At 49.4% G+C, this 17,320-nt stretch overlaps 1 protein-coding gene across 1 annotated transcript in view; it reads left to right on the top strand.

The window, feature by feature from the left end:
- nwd1 (NACHT and WD repeat domain containing 1) overlaps positions 1–15,569 on the top strand; it is a 103,314-nt gene extending 87,745 nt beyond the window's left edge. Inside the window, exons 17-19 of the mRNA XM_038780314.1 lie at positions 1,580–2,130; positions 10,390–10,495; positions 15,092–15,569. Of these exons, the coding sequence (XP_038636242.1) occupies positions 1,580–2,130; positions 10,390–10,495; positions 15,092–15,396 (962 nt within the window). The 3' untranslated portion in view covers positions 15,397–15,569. The remainder of the gene's footprint in view (positions 1–1,579; positions 2,131–10,389; positions 10,496–15,091) is intronic.
- Positions 15,570–17,320: the final 1,751 nt, after the last annotated feature.

The raw sequence follows: 17,320 nt of genomic DNA, 5'->3' as shown, positions 1-17,320 counted from the left end.
TGAAAGTCAACCACGTTGCTGTGGATTTGGAGTCCCATGTAGGGCAGATCTGGTAAGGATGGCAGATTTCCTTCCCGCAAGGACATTGGTGAACCAGTTCTTACAAAAATCAATAATGGTTTCATGGTCATCATTAGACTTTTAATTCCAGATGTTCATTGAATTCAAATTTCACCATCTGTAGTTGTGGAATTTGAACCTGGCTACCTGGATTACTAATCCAGTGACAATATCATTATACCACTGCCCTTCCCTCTAAAATCGTGGCCGGTTATCTCCCCTACCCAGCGGGGTGGGGGGTCCCGGCGTGTCGGAGTGGCGTGAACCACTCCTGTGTCGGGCCGCCCAAAAGGTGCAGAAGTCTCCACACCTTTAGGGGCCAAGCCCTCACATTGAGGGGCTAGACCTGTGCCGGAGTGGTTCCCGCTCCGCCGGCTGGCGTGAACGGCCTTTGGCGCCACGCCAGCCGGGGCCGAAAGGACTTCGCCAGCCGGCGTAAATCCGCGCATGCGCCGGAGTCATTCCAGCGCATGCGCAGGGGAGGGGATCTCGTTGGGCCCCGATCGCGGGCCAGGCCACCGTGGGGGCACCCGGCGCCCGCCCGCGCCGCCAATCCCGCCGGTAAGGTAGGTGGTTTAATCCACACCGGCGGGAGAGGCTTGTCAGCGGCGGGACTTCGACCCATCGCGGGCCGGAGAATCGCCGCGGGGAGCACGCCGGCCAGCGCAGCGCGATTCCCGCCCCCGCTAAATCTCGGGTGGCGGAGAATTCGGGCCACGGCGGGGGCAGTATGGACGCCAGCCCCGCGTGATTCTCCAACCCGGCGGGTGTCGGAGAATCCCGCCCCTTAACTTCAAACTCATAACTTTGAGTGTGTGTGGGGGGGCGGGGTTTAATTGAGGGGGTTCTACAAAGTGACCAGGGTCCTCATATATAGTGACGAGAGTGGTTTTGTTTCACTATAGCTACAGAGCAGAATGGGTACCACAGGGAAAGTTGTGGGCTCTGCTAGCCCCATTCCCCCACCATCCAGGGAATCCTTGTTAGGTGGATTGGCCATGATAAATTGCCCTTAGTGTCCAAAATTGCCCTTAGTGTTGGGTGGGGTTACTGGGTTATGGGGATAGGGTGGAGGTGTTGACCTTGGGTAAGGTGCTCTTTCCAAGAGCCGGTGCAGACTCGATGGGCCGAATGGCCTCTTTCTGTACTGTAAATTCTATGATAATCTATGATTAATCTAGGACAAAGGTTCAGCACAACATAGTGCGCCGAAGGGCCTGTTCTGTGCTGTATTTTTCTATGTTCTATGTTCATCCCGGGCTAACCTTGTTGCTGCCATTCATCAGTTGGTGGGGTTAAGTTGCTTCTCTTCCCACCCATGTCCCTGCCCAGCTGATGCTCAATGCCTGAGCTGGGCAATCAGCAACATTCAGATGGGCCAGAGAATCAAAATCCAACTGATCTCTTCTGGCAAGAATACCAAAATAATGGAGTAGTGTCCGTGAAGGACTGCAAAATTAGTCATATAGAATTGGAATGTTTGGGAACGGTGGATTAACTCTGAACTGTCTCGATATAGGTGTAATGCTCCAGACTCTCACCACTGACTCCAGAATCTTCTGCCTGACGGTCGTTCAGCTGAAGAAGTTACTCGTCTGTGGCCTGAGGTCCGGCTCGTTGTTGGTCTTCGACATGGGAACGTGGCAGAGGCTGGGGTGCCAACTCCCGCCTGGGCAAGGGGAAGCTGTGCAGTGTGTTGCCGTTAGCAGAAGTGAGGAGCAGCTGGCGGCGGTGTACAGCAGCTCCGTTGTCGTGTACGGACTGCACAGTGCGGGGGCCGACACAGTGTTGGGCGAGGTCCTGGTCACATTTTCTACTCCGCCTCGGTTTGCCTCGTCCAGTTTGGCCGTCCTTTCGGACTGCAGGGTACTTCTCGGTGTGGACACTGGGGAGCTGTACCTGTACACTGCTGCTAACGTACCGGCAACTGTCCTGGAGCCTCATGACTGCAGAGTTACCTGCCTGGAAACCAGTCACAATGAACTGTATGCCTTAAGTGGATGCCAGGGGCCAATCCAGAGGATATGGAATCTCTCTGAGCGGAGGTGGGACTATGAGATGTCATACAAGGTAAGAGACAAAATGGCTCATGCCCAACTTTAAACTCACAGTGTAAAAGGAGTCCATTTGTCCCATTGCGCCTGTGTTTCCCTTTGGAAGAATCGTCCAATTATCCTTCCCCCCCCCCCTCCATCCACCCTTCACCCAGCCTTACGGGCAGCACGGTAGCACAGTAGTTAGTACAATTGCTTCACAGCTCCAGGGTCCCAGGTTTGATTCCCGGCTTGGGTCACTGTCTGTGCGGAGTCTGCACATCCTCCGCGTGTCTGTGTGGGTTTCCTCCGGGTGCTCCGGTTTCCTCCCACAGTCCAAAGATGGGCAGGTTAGGTGGATTGGCCATGATAAATTGCCCTTAGTGTCCAAAATTGCCCCTAGTGTTGGGTGGGGTTGCTGGGTTGTGGGGATAGGGTGGAGGTGTGGGCTTTGGTAGGGTGCTCTTTCAAAGAGCCGGTGCAGACTCGATGGGCCGAATGGCCTCCTTCTGCACTGTAAATTCTATGAAATCTTTTCTTCCAAAGTATTTATCCTTTGAAAGTTACTACTGAATCTGCTTCCCTCACCTGAAACAGAGAATGCATTCTAGATCTGTGGAAAGGGAAGTGAAACAACCTGCACCACATAGTTAAAGGCAAATTCCTGCGGATGCTAGAATCTGAAACTAAACTAGAAAATACTGGACTATCTCAGCAGGTCTGACAGCATCTGTGGGGAGAGACGGGAGCTAACGTTTTGAGTCTGGAAGACTCTGTGTCAAAGGTAATGCCAAACCCACAGGATGTACAGGGGGTGGTGCCAAATCTTCCTTAGGAACTGGGGGTGGTGCCAAACCATCCTTAGGAACTGGGGGTGGTGTCAAACCATCCTTAGGAACTGGGGGTGGTGTCAAACCATCCTTTGATACAGGATGTAGTGCCCAGCCCACTGTAGATACAGAGGGTGGTGCCAAATCCTCCTTAGGTTCTGTAGGTGGTGCCAAATCCGCCTTAGGTACACAGAGTGGTGCCAGAGAACTGGGGAATTGCGAATCTTACAACTTCGTTCAGAAAGGGTGCAAGGTGAAGCAACTATTGGTCAATCAGTTTGGGAAACCTACAGAGATATTGGGTGGGATTCCCAGGCCCGCACACCAGCAGGCATCACCATGGGCAGAACTGAAAGTTTTTCTCGTCCCATCCACAATGATGCTGCTCGTGTCAGGGTACAACAATCTGATAAAAATTAAGTCACTTGGATAATTACAGATTAAGGAAACCCTTCAAGGATAATTAAAGACAAATCAGGCTGAACTAGCTTGATTGAGTTTTGATGAGGTAACAGAGATGGTTGATGAGAGTAATGTCATTTTTAAGGGCAGCACGGTAGCATAGTGGTTAGCATCAATGCTTCACAGCTCCAGGGTCCGAGGTTCGGTTCCCGACTGGGTCACTGTCTGTGCGGAGTCTGCACATCCCGTGTGTGCGTGGGTTTCCTCCGGGTGCTCCGGTTTCCTCCCACAGTCCAAAGATGTGCGGGTTAGGTGGATTGGCCATGCTAAATTGCCCGTAGTGTCCTAAAAAGTAAGGTTAAGGGGGAGTTGTTGGGCTACGGGTATAGGGTGGATACGTGGGTTTGAGTAGGGTGATCATTGCTCGGCACAACATCGAGGGCCGAAGGGCCTGTTCTGTGCTGTACTGTTCTATCTATCTATGCTGTAAGTGGACCCCCAAAAGATGTTTGATAAAGTGCCACATCAGGAAAGGTGAAGTTCATGGAGTAGAAGGTATAATGGCAGCATTGATAGGGCAATGGCTGTGTGACAGGAAAGAGAGAGTTGTTGTGACAGATTGTTGAACTGGAGGAATGTATATGTGTGGTTTTGCAGGGGTTATTAGGATCACTGCTTATCTTCATCTATATTAATGACCTAGACATGGTGTAGAGGGCGCCAAATTTCAAAAACTTCACTTTCTACCGCACCAGCCTTCGAATTCAAAGGATCATCATTCTGCCAACTCCAGCATGCTGACGCCATGAAACACATCTTCCCCTCACCTCCCCTGGCAACATCCCAAAGAGACCGTGTTCCATCCGTGACACCCTGATCCACTCGTCTATCACCCCCAACACCTCATCCCCTTCCCATGGCACCTTCCCATGCATTCACAGGAGGTGTAACACCCTTTACCTCCTCCCTTCTCACTGTCCAAAGATTCAAATACTCCTGAATGAAGCAGCGATTTACTTCTACTTCTTTCAATTTAGTCTCCTGTATTTGCTGCTCCCAATGCGGTCCTCAAAGCTGAATACTATGACGTTACTGTACCCGGACCAGACCCCAATTTATATTAGGAAACCCAACGAGACCCAAACAAATTTCCAATTGGTAAACTGTGAGGAGGAAAGGATACTTTTCTTTAGGAGTGATTCCACCGACAACCAGGGATCTTTTAGAATAAACTTATTAAATTGTTTACATTGTTACATTATTTATCCCCACTAACATCCGAGGGAGAACACAACTTTTCAATTAACTGTTAAAAGTTCTAAAAAAGAATCAAGTTCTGTCTTTGAGCTTACTTCCCCATCTACTTCTCAAATTTCAATTCAGCAAATGCCCATTCTTAATAAAGTTAACACTCTGTGGCTTACAGAGTTATTCCTAAAGTCCTTCAGAGAGAAACTGCCGGACGTCAGTCTGAGAAACACACCTCCTTTCCTCAGAATCCAAAGCAGAACTCTTTAAAAAAAAAGAAACTAAAAACGGACACAGGGGAGGGCTGAAAAAAAACCAAAAACAGATCCAGCCCCTCCCCTAAATGACATCACAGCCTGCAAACCTGTTAACCCCTTAATAACAACTTTAGCAGACATATAATCTGGTACTTTAACCTAACCTATTTTAATAACTTTGCTGCAACAGACACACAATATACTATACATAAAATATTCCTATATTCATCACAATGATTACAACTGACTTTGTCTTATGTTCCATGACATATTTGTCATTGAATCTCTCCTGCTCTCTGTGGTGAATGTATACGCACTAGTAACTCACCAGTATACTGTGTTGCATTATGCCATGCCATTAACCCTGTGGGCTCCATCTATGTGGCTTCACCCACAGGGGGAGATGTGGAGCATGTACGGGCTCCGCCTCTTATAGGAAGTATAAGAGCAGCTGACCTGCGGGACTGCCTTCAGTAATGTACCAGTCACAGGCAAGCAAAGTTGTAAGCTGATTAAAAGCACTGTTTACTTCGACTCGAGTCTCCGAGTGAATTGATGGTCGCATCACTCTCCAACCTATCGCTAATTTTCAAATCAGTTGCACCTGCCCTCCATCAACCCCATCAGGTTTCCACCTCTCTTCAGTTCTGATGAAGTCATATTGCACTTGAAAGGTTAACTCTGTTTCTCTTTCTACAACTGCTGCCACAGCTGCTGAGCGTCTCCAGCATTTCCTGTTATTATTTCAGATCGGCAGTATCTGCGTTTTTTTGCTTTTATTGAAGTGGATAATGAGCAGGCTGGTGGATTGGTCGGATATGTGACAGATGACGTTTAATGGAGATAAGTGGGAAGCAATGCATTTTGGGGAGAAGAACGAGGAGGGGCACAAATTATTGAAGGTGGCATGGCAGGTTGAGAAAGCAAATAATAAGGCATACTGGATGGAGTACAAAAGCAAGCAGGTAATATATATTTTTTAGTTCTTTCATGCGATATGGGCATCACTGGCTGGGCCAACATTTATACACATCCTTGATTACCATTCAGGGGGCATTTTAAGATTCAACCACATTGCTGAGGCTCTGGAGTCACATGTCGGCCAGAGCAGGTAATGATGACAGATTTCCTTCCCTAATGGACATTAGTGAACAGATGGGTTTTCACAACAATCCACATTGGTTTCATGGTCATCACTAGTCTTTTAATCCCAGGTTTAGTCAGAGTAGCTAGTCAGAGTAGAAATGACAGGATATATAGGATGAATACGTGACTGAAGAGATGGTGTCAGGGGGAGGGTTTCAGATTTCTGGGACATTGGGACCGGTTCTGGGGGAGGTGGGACCTGTACAAACTGGACAGGTTACACCTGGGCAGGACTGGAACTGATGTCCTAGAGCGGTTGGGAAGGGTTTAAACTAAAATGCCAGGGGGATGGGAACCTACGCAAGGAGTCAGAGAAAGAGGGAGGTTCAGGATAAACCATTTCGGACAGAGATAAGGAGACACTTCTTCACACAAAGAGTGGTGAGCCTGTGGAATTCATTACCACAGGAAGTAGGTGATGCTAAAACTTTGAATATATTCAAGAGGCGGCTGGATGTAGCACTTGGGGAGAATGGGATCAAAGGCTATGGGGAGAAAGCAGGATTAGGCTATTGGGTTGGATGATCAGCCATGATCGTGATGAATGACAGAGCAGGCTTTAAGGGCCAAAAGGACTCCTCCTGCTCATCTTCTATGATACATCTTCTATGTATTATGCTTTTATTCCATGCAAATTTCACCATCTGCCATGGTGGGATTCGAACCCAGGTTCCCCAAATCATTACCTTGGCTGCCTAGTCCAGTGACAATAACATGATGTTACTGGTGCCTCAACTGGAGTGTTGTGTCCACATCTGGACACCAAACTTTAAGACGGCTTTAGAGGGAGTGCAGAAAGGACTTAAGAGAATGGTTCCAGAGATGAGGGATGAGGAATTCAGTTATGTGGTTTGAATTAGCAAAACTTGGTTTGTTTTCCTTAGAAAATAAAAGATTGAGAAGAGATTTGATCGAAGTGTTTAAAATCATGAATAGCGCAGAGAGAACCCGTTCCTATTTGCATAGGATCGAGAAGCAAAGGGCACAGATTGAAGCTGAATGCAAACAAAGCAAAGGCAAAGGGGTGGTACGGTGGCACACTGCGGCCTCACAGCACCAGGGACCCGGGTTCGATTCCGACCTCCGGTTACTCTATGTGCGGAGTCTGCACGTTCTCCCCGTGTCTGCGTGGGTTTTCTCCGGGTACTCCGGCTTCCTCCCACAGTCCAAAGATGTATAGGTTAGGTGGATTGGCCATGATAAATTGCCACTAAAATGTCGAAAGGTTGGGTTACAGGGATAAGGTGGGGGATTGGGCCTAGGTAGGGTGCACTTTTGAAGGGTTGGTGCTGACAGGATGGGCCGAATGGCCTCCTTCTGCACTGTCGGGATTCAATGAATATGAGGAATGGCCTTGTCACACTGCGAGTGGCTAAGGTCTGGAATACACTACCTGAGAGCACAGTCGAGGCATGTTCAATTGTGGCTGTTAAACCAAGAACTGGATCATTATCCTTCTGGGTTGGAAGTATTCAATGATTCTCTACCACATCTGGCAGTGGAGCACTCCCTCAGTACAGCACTGGGTATGTCGGCCTGGATTGTGAGTTTGGAAATCCAGACTTGGACTCATAACCTTCTGACTGGGAGGAGAGAATGCTACCACTGAACCACAGCATACACTGTGATGCTAACTCGCCAAAGGGTCTTTAAGGTTAAGGCGGTCGTAGGCCTGGTGAAAGCAAGTTGATCCACTCTAGTGAGCTTCATATTGGAACCAATTGGATCAACAGTTCTCTGAGGTGTTACAATGGTTTGCAATGTGTTCAGAGGAATCAGGATGTCCCAGGTTAGGAGCTGCCCTTTTGCAGTTATTCTTTGTGGCAGGCAAAGTGAGATTGTGTGCTTGTGTAACTGAGTGTGCTGCCTGTATTTTGCTTGAGGGTATTGAATGAAGGTCCGGTTGGGCTCACTCCCTTTGTACACACAAGGGACATTTCCTGGAAAGCCAATGAAACAGGGGCTCAGTGATAAGACAGCATTCAAGCTGTGCACAGGAGAGGGTAAATCAGCCGGGAGAACATAGGGTGCATAGCTCCCACATCTCTATGTACCCGATGTACTATGTGGGATCTATGTATCCCATCCACCCCATGTACTGTGTGGGAGCCATGTACCCTACATCCCATGTACTATTTGGGATACACGTACCCGATCCACCCATGTACTGTGGGAGTTATGTACCCTATCCACCCCATGTACTATGTGGGAGCTACGTACCCTATCCACCCCATGTACTGTGTGGGAGCTATGTACCCTATCCACCCCATGTACTATGTGGGAGCTATGTACCCTATCCACCCCATGTACTGTGTGGGAGTTCTGTACCCTATCCACCCCATGTACTGTGTGGGAGCCATGTACCCTATCCACCCCATGTACTGTGTGGGAGCTATGTACCCTATCAACCCCATGTACTGTGTGGGAGCCATGTTCCGTATCCATCCCATGTACTGTGTGGGAGCCATGTACCCTATCCACCCCATGTACTGTGTGGGAGCCATGTACCCTATCCACCCCATGTACTGTGTGGGAGCTATGTACCCTATCCATCCAATGTACTGTGTGGGAGCTATGTACCCTATCCACCCCATGTACTGTGTGGGAGCTATGTACCCTATCCACCCCATGTACTGTGTGGGAGCTATGTACCCTATCCACCCCATGTACTGTGTGGGAGCCATGTACCCTATCCACCCCATGTACTGTGTGGGAGTTATGTATCCTATCCATCCATATACTATTTGGGAGACACATACCCTATCCATCCCATGTACTGTGTGGGAGTTATGTACCCTATTCATCCCATGTACTGTGTGGGAGCTATGTTCCCTATCCACCCATGTACTATGTGGGAGCCATGTACTCTATCCATCCCATGTACTATGTGGGAGCTATGTACCCTATCCATCCCATGTACTATGTGGGAGCTATGTACTCTATCCATCCCATGTACTATGTGGGAGCTATGTACTCTATCCATCCCATGTACTATGTGGGAGCTATGTACCCTATCCACCCCATGTACTGTGTGGGAGCTATGTACCCTATCCATCCCATGTACTGTGTGGGAGCCATGTACCCTATCCATCCCATGTACTGTGTGGGAGCTATGTACCCTATCCACCCCATGTACTGTGTGGGAGCTATGTACCCTATCCATCCCATGTACTGTGTGGGAGCTATGTACCCTATCCACCCCATGTACTGTGTGGGAGCCATGTACTCTATCCATCCCATGTACTATGTGGGAGCTATGTACCCTATCCATCCCATGTACTATGTGGGAGCTATGTACTCTATCCATCCCATGTACTATGTGGGAGCTATGTACTCTATCCATCCCATGTACTATGTGGGAGCTATGTACCCTATCCACCCCATGTACTGTGTGGGAGCTATGTACCCTATCCACCCCATGTACTGTGTGGGAGTTATGTATCCTATCCATCCATATACTATTTGGGAGACACATACCCTATCCATCCCATGTACTGTGTGGGAGTTATGTACCCTATTCATCCCATGTACTGTGTGGGAGCTATGTACCCTATCCACCCATGTACTATGTGGGAGCCATGTACTCTATCCATCCCATGTACTATGTGGGAGCTATGTACCCTATCCATCCCATGTACTACGTGGGAGCTATGTACTCTATCCATCCCATGTACTATGTGGGAGCTATGTACTCTATCCATCCCATGTACTATGTGGGAGCTATGTACCCTATCCATCCCATGTACTGTGTGGGAGTTATGTACTCTATCTATCCCATGTACTATGTGGGAGTTATGTATCCTATCCATTCCATGTAATATGTGGGAGCCATGTACCCTATCCATCCCATGTACTGTGTGGGAGTCATGTACTCTATCCATACCATGTACTATGTGGGAGCCATGTACCCTACATCCCATGTACTGTGTGGGAGCTATGTACCCTATCCACCCATGTACTATGTGGGAGCCATGTACCCTATCCATCCCATGTACTGTGTGGGAGCTATGTACCCTATCCACCCATGTACTATGTGGGAGCCATGTACCCTATCCACCCCATGTACTGTGTGGGAGCCATGTACCCTATCCATCCCATGTACTGTGTGGGAGCTATGTACCCTATCCACCCCATGTACTGTGTGGGAGCTATGTACCCTATCCATACCATGTACTATGTGGGAGCCATGTACCCTATCCATCCCATGTACTGTGTGGGAGTTATGTACCCTATCCATCCCATGTACTATGTGGGAGTTATGTACTCTCTCCATACCATGTGGGAGTTATGTACTGCCTCAGATCTTCCCTTACTGGCCTGCTCAGCAATTGTAGATCATCGTTGTTGCAGAAACTGATAGAAATTTCACTCACGAGAGCCCATGCTGACAGCCAGTTTTTCTCATCCAATCAGGGCCTGTTCTTTCAAGGTGTGACCTGTGCTGCGTTCTCCCAGGATGATCGTCAAATCTACACTGGCTCGCACGATCGAACTATCAAAGTGTGGGACCTTCAGAATGGTTTGTGCCTTTATTGTTCGCTTCAAGGCCTGGTATACCTGGCAAATTTCAGAAACATTCCCAGCAACCGGTTGAACAATGGTGGTGAATTCCGTCTCCTGACTATTTTAGAATCTCTCCCCCCTCCACAGGTGTCTCCAGTTCAGGAACGCCCAAGCAGTCCCCTCCCTGGCTTGTGTAGATTTGTAGAAAAAAAAAAAAAAAAATGAAAATCACTTATTGTCACAAGTAGGCTTCAATTAAGTTACTGTGAAAAGCCCCTAGTCGCCACATTCTGGCACCTGTCCGGGGAGGCTGGTACGGAAATCGAACCGTGCTGCTGGCCTGCTTGGTCTGCTTTCAAAGCCAGCGATTTAGCCGAGTGAGCTAAACCAGCCACTATAGAATAAAGGCTTGGGCAGGGGTCCAGGAATAAAGGGTGCCACAGCGCCCCCCAAGGCTCCACTCATCCCCATGCACCTCAGGTTGCTGGGCACCAGTGTTCTGATTGAGGGTTTATCCACCAATCTACTTAAAAATATATATAATTTTATTCAAATATGTTTGTTGTAAAATACAAAATATTCAAAGCCAGTGAAACGAACTTGATATTATTAAAGCAAAAACATCCCCAACATAACCCATCAAACCTAACCCAACGTTGCACTAACCCTTCCTAACCCCCTGGACTTCACCCCACCCACAGGGAAAGCTGTACCAAACAGACAAAACTCCCCCCCCCCCCCGCAATTCCCCACTAACAGCTGACAGTAAACAGCTTCTTAAAAAAGGTAATGAACGGCTGCCACCCTGAATTGAACCCAATCCTCTCACAGTACGCAATCTTCTCCAGGTGCAGAAAATCCTTCAGGTCCCTGAACCAAGCCAAAGCCTGAGGCGGCATTGGGCACTTGAGCAAGCCTTGCCTCCGGGCTACTGGCCAAGACCTCAGCCTTCTTCCCCTCCTGCAGCTCCAGCAAGTCCGAAACTCCAAAGGTGGCCACCATCAGGCATGGCTCCACCTTAATACCTAGAACCCCTGACATTGTTTCGAAAAAGCAGACCCAAAAATCAACAAGCCTGGGGCAAGACCAAAACATGTGCGATTGGTTCACCGACTCCCTAGAACATCTCTGACACCTGTCCTCCACCCCTGGGGAGAACCCGCTCGTAGGCCCCTTAGTCAAGTGCAACCTATGCATCATCTTAAACTGTATCAAACTTAACCTCATACAAGAGGTGTTGATTATATGGAGAGCTTTACTCCACACACAATCCCCTCCCAAGACCACCCCCAATTCATCCTCCCACTTCCCCTTTACTTCTTCCAAAGGGGCCTCTCCATTGCCAACTTCTGCCCATAATTCTCTGAGACCCTTCCCTCCTCTAGCTCATCCAAAGCCTGAATCCTACCCATAAGCGAAGGCGCCAGCACCCGGTGAATAAAGGAAGCTCCTTAGCACAAAGTCCAGCACCTGCTAATATCTAAATACATTCCCTCTTGGAAGCTGGAACTTCCCTGAAATCTCTTCGACACCAGCAAACCTACCCTCCAAAAACAGGTCTCAAAACCTCTCTAAATCCTTCCCTCTCCATGTGGATGTGGAATTCAGACCAGACGGTACAAATCTAAGATTTCTACAGATCGGGGCCGACAGCAACATAGTGCCTAATTTAAAATGCAGCCTAAATTGGTTCCAAATTCTCATAGATGCTATTACCACTGAGCTCGACTTCCATCTCACTGGAAAGATGTGCAGGTTAGGTGGATTGGACATGCTAAATTGCCCTTAGTGTCCAAAATTGCCCTTAGTGTTGGGTGGGGTTGCTGGGTTGTGATGATAGGGTGGAGGTGTGCAATTGGGTAGGGTGCTCTTTCCAAGGGCCGGTGCAGACTTGATGGGCCGAATGGCCTCCTTCTGCACTGTAAATTCTATGAACAGTAACAAGAGCTCTCAAGCTCGATCCAATGCATAAAGCCTCTGCCATCTGTCTCCATATAGAGTCTGGATCCTTAAACCAACCCCTTACCTTATCAATGTTTGCCGCCCAGTAATAACCAGCAGATTAGGTAATGTCAAACCCCTCGACTGTCTAGAAAGCCTAGGAAAGAAAGACTGGGAGGCACTGAAACTAAAACATAAACCTTGGGAGAATATTCATCTTCACCCTCTGGACTCTTCCCGCCAAATTCAAAGGAAGGGCATCCCACCTCATCTAGTCCGCCTTCAGCCCCATCAACCAACCTGGCAACGTTCAGTTTATGGAGCGAGGCCCAATCATGAGCCACCCGAATTCCCAGGTACCGGAAACAAGTCTTGGCCAGGTGAAACGGTAACCTCCCCAGATCAGCTCCACGGAGGATTTACCGGGAACAAATGAAATTGAATTTGGGTTTATTGTCACGTGTACTGAGGTACAGTGAAAAATATTGTTCTGCGTACAGTCCAGACAGATCGTTCCATACATGAAAAAGTGGGACGTACGATAGATACACAATGTAAATACATAGACACAGACATTGGGTGAAGCATATGGAGTGTAATACTACTCACTAGAAAGGATGCACGGTGAGACCAGTTCAGTCCATAAGGGGTTGTTCAGGAGTCTGGTAACAGTGGGGAAGAAGCTGTTTTTGAATCTGTTAATGCATGTTCTCAGACTTTTGTATTTTCTACCCGATGGACGAAGTTGGAAGAGAGAATAACTGGGTGGGGGGGTCTTTGATTATGCTGCCTGCTTTCCCAAGGCAGTGGGAGGTGCAGACAGAGTTAATGGATAGGAGGCTGTTTCGTGTGATGGACTGGGCTGTGTTACAATTCTCTGAAATTTCTTACAGTCTTGGGCTGAGCAGTTGCCATACCAGGCTATGATGCAGCCAGATAGGATGCATCTGTAAAAATTGGTAAGAATTCACTTGTGCCAAAGTTTAACTTATATCCTGACAAAAAAACGAACTTCCTGAGCATCTCCATTATCTCCCACATTGGAGAAAGGGTCCATAATTTACATATATAGAATTTACAGTGCAGAAGTAGGCCATTCGGCCCATTGAGTCTGCACCGGCTCTTGGAAAGAGCATCCTACCCAAGGTCAGCACCTCCACCCTATCCCCATAACCCAGTAACCCCACTCAACACAAAGGGCAATTTTGGACACTAAGGGCAATTTATTATGGCTAATCCACCTCACCTGCACATCTTTGGACTGTGGGAGGAAACCGGAGCACCCGGAGGAAACCCACGCACACACGGGGAGGATGTGCAGACTCCACACAGACAGTGACCCAAGCCGGAATCGAACCTGGGACCCTGGAGCTGTGAAGCGATTGTGCTATCCACAATGCTACCATGCTTCCGCGTGCAGGGACACCCTTTGCTCCCTCAATGCTCTATCCCGCTTCACTTAGAAGATGATATATGAACATAGAACATAGAACAGTACAGCACAGAACAGGCCCTTCGGCCCTCAATGTTGTGCCGAGCCATGATCACCCTACTCAAACCCACGTATCCACCCTATACCTGTAACCCAACAACCCCCCCCCCCCCCTTAACCTTACTTTTATTAGGACACTACGGGCAATTTAGCATGGCCAATCCACCTAACCCGCACATCTTTGGACTGTGGGAGGAAACCGGAGCACCCGGAGGAAACCCACGCACACAGGGGGAGGACGTGCAGACTCCACACAGACAGTGACCCAGCCGGGAATCGAACCTGGGACCCTGGAGCTGTGAAGCATTTATGCTAACCACCATGCTACCCTGCTGCCCTATATATGCGCAATGGCCACTGATCCCCCCCGGGTAGGGGAGAATAGGGGGCCGGGAGAGGCTTCCAACGCCGTCATGAACCTCTCCAGGTTTCACGACGGCGTCGGGCCTTGCGGAGAATTCTGCCCCTCGTCCTTTTGGACCTCAATGTGACCCAGGCTATATACACACCCTGGTCCAGACTCAACATCCACCTATCCCTTCTCTTTGGTGAATTGTCTCCATTCCCGATGGTCAGCCCCTTGCATCAATTGCTGTGCTTTGAACACAGTGGGAAGGAGCCCACATGAGTTGCTGGACATGCAATGATGTTGTAAAATAGGAGCTAATTGGCTGTCAGTGTGGTCTGGGCTGCCATCAGTTCTACAAGGCTGCCTCTGGGTGAAGTAGTTTGAGGTGAGAAAAAACCAGGAAACCAGGCTGACCCTCCCCCCTCCCACATTCCCACAACTCCCAGAGGGTGAGGAAACACCAGCCACTGGTTCAGTCTCCCAAATATCGCATTGGAGCAAATTTCTACTGATCCACAACTGGGTGTGGGACGAGCAGTCCAGCAACTTGGAGGGACAATGGAGCGGGCTGAGAGAACGGATGGCGAGGTGTGACGAGAGATAAACCATCTCTATATGAGAATCTGTCAGGGAGGTCGTCTGGTTAATGTGCCCACATTCAGTTACTGTCTCATTCACCCACATGCTGTGAATTTGGCTGTTATCACTGTCGATGTTGATGACCGAGCATTTCACACAGACGCTTTAGTAAGAGAAGTCACAAGGTAAATTCAGACTTAAAGCACAGTTCGTTCTGCAGAGGTTAACAAATGTTCCTTTGTATTCTGCAGGTACCCTCCTGACAGTGCAGTACGTGTATGCGGAGGTAACCAGAATCGTGCCAACTTCAGATGGGATGTTGGCCAGCACAAGGATGGGCTATCTGATCAGGGAGAGATTCACATGCCCAGCAGCTGTTGCTCCCAGTTATAACCCGCTCAGAAACATCAAGGCTAACTGCTGTGTGCGGGCCAGGCAGGGGAAAGACGTGAGGAGAGTCTATGCAGCTGGTCCCAGCGAAGAGGCATCGAAACGACCACAACCCAGAATCCTTTTTCAGAGCACAGCGCACTCCAGGCTCTGCTCCCTGCTCTGAACTCGCAGTAACACATCCTGCACCTCGCAAAAGGACTTATTCCCTTTAATGTGCCAAATCGCAACAAATATCTCATCAAAGGTGTAGGCAAAATATCCAGGCAAACTCACCGCCTCAGGCTGTATGAATGCTGTTCATCTGACTTGTGCCAATAAATATCATCATTCAGTCAATAGGCAACAGATAATATTCGAATTATTTTGCTAACTGCTTCCCCTGGAAGTGATGACTCTCTCTCTCTCTCTGTGTGCCTGAAGATGCTGACTCTCTCTCTCTCTCCCACACTGAAGGTGCTGACTCTCTCTCTCTCCTGAAGGTGCTGACTCTCTCTCTGTGTGCCTGAAGGTGCTGACTCTCTCTCTCTCCTGAAGGTGCTGACTCTCTCTCTCTCTCCCACACTGAAGGTGCTGACTCCCTCTCTCTCTCTTTCCTGAAGGTGCTGACTCTCTCTCTCTCTCGCTGAAGGTGCTGACTCTCTCTCTCCCTCTCCCTGAAGGTGCTGACTCTCTCTCTCTCCCTGAAGGTACTGATTTTCTCTCTCTCTCTCCTGAAGGTGCTGACTCTCTCTTTCCTGAAGGTGCTGACTCTCCCTCTCCCTGAAGGTGCTGACTCCCTCTCTCTCTCCGTGAAGGCGCTGACTCACTCTCTCTCTCCCTGAAGGTGCTGACTCTCACTCTCACTCCCCGAGGGTGCTGACTCTCTCTCGCTCTCCCTGAAGGTGCTGACGCTCTCCCTCTCCCTGAAGGTGCTGACTCTCTCTCCCTCTCCCCGAAGGTGCTGACTCTCTCTCTCCCTCTCCCTGAAGGTGCTGACTCCCTCTCTCTCTCCGTGAAGGCGCTGACTCACTCTCTCTCTCCCTGAAGGTGCTGACTCTCACTCTCACTCTCCCTGAAGGTGCTGACTCTCTCTCTCTCCCTGAAGGTGCTGACTCTCTCTCTCTCCTGAAGGTGCTGACTCTCTCTCTCTCCCTGAAGGTGCTGACTCTCTCTCTCTCCTGAAGGTGCTGACTCTCTCTCTCTTCCCTGAAGGTGCTGACTCTCTCTCTCTCCGGAAGGTGCTGACTCTCTCTCTCTCCCTGAAGGTGCTGACTCTCTCTCTCTCCGGAAGGTGCTGACTCTCTCTCTCTCTCCCTGAAGGTGCTGACTCTCTCTCTCTCCGGAAGGTGCTGACTCTCTCTCTCTCCCTGAAGGTGCTGACTCTCTCTCTCTCTCCCTGAAGGTGCTGACTCTCTCTCTCTCTCTCCTGAAGGTGCTGACTCTCTCTCTCTGTCCCTGAAGGTGCTGACTCTCTCACTCTCCCTGAAGGTGCTGACTCTCTCTCTCCTGAAGGTGCTGACTCTCTCTCTCTGTCCCTGAAGGTGCTGACCCTCTCTCTCTCTCCCTGAAGGTGCTGACTCTCTCACTCTCCCTGAAGGTGCTGACTCTCTCTCTCCTGAAGGTGCTGAGTCCCTCTCTCTCCCTGAAGGTGCTGACTCTCTCTCTCTCCCTGAAGGTGCTGACTCTCTCTCTCTCCCTGAAGGTGCTGACTCTCTCTCTCTCTCTCCCCGAATGTGCTGACTCTCTCTCTCCCTGAAGGCGCTGACTCTCTCTCTCTCCCTGAAGGTGCTGACTCTCTCTCGCTGAAAGTGCTGACTCTCTCTCTCTCCCCGAAGGTGCTGACTCCCTCTCTCTCTCTCTCTCTACTGAAGCTGACTCCCTCTCTCTCTCCCTGAAGGTGCTGACTCTCTCTCTCCCTGAAGGTGCTGAATCTCTTCCCTGAAGGTGCTGACTCTCTCTCTCTCTCCTGAAGGTGCTGACTCTCTCTCTCTCGCTGAAGGTGCTGATCCTCTCTCTCTCTCCCTGAAGGTGCTGACTCTCTCTCTCTCCCTGAAGGTGCTGACTCTCTCTCTCCTGAAGGTGCTGACTCCCTCTCTCTCCCTGAAGGT

Source organism: Scyliorhinus canicula, chromosome 20 (assembly GCF_902713615.1).
Source record: "Scyliorhinus canicula chromosome 20, sScyCan1.1, whole genome shotgun sequence".
Classification (NCBI taxonomy): domain Eukaryota; kingdom Metazoa; phylum Chordata; class Chondrichthyes; order Carcharhiniformes; family Scyliorhinidae; genus Scyliorhinus; species Scyliorhinus canicula.
Note: the sequence above shows the minus strand (reverse complement) of the source record. Positions and strands in the feature narration are given on the sequence as shown.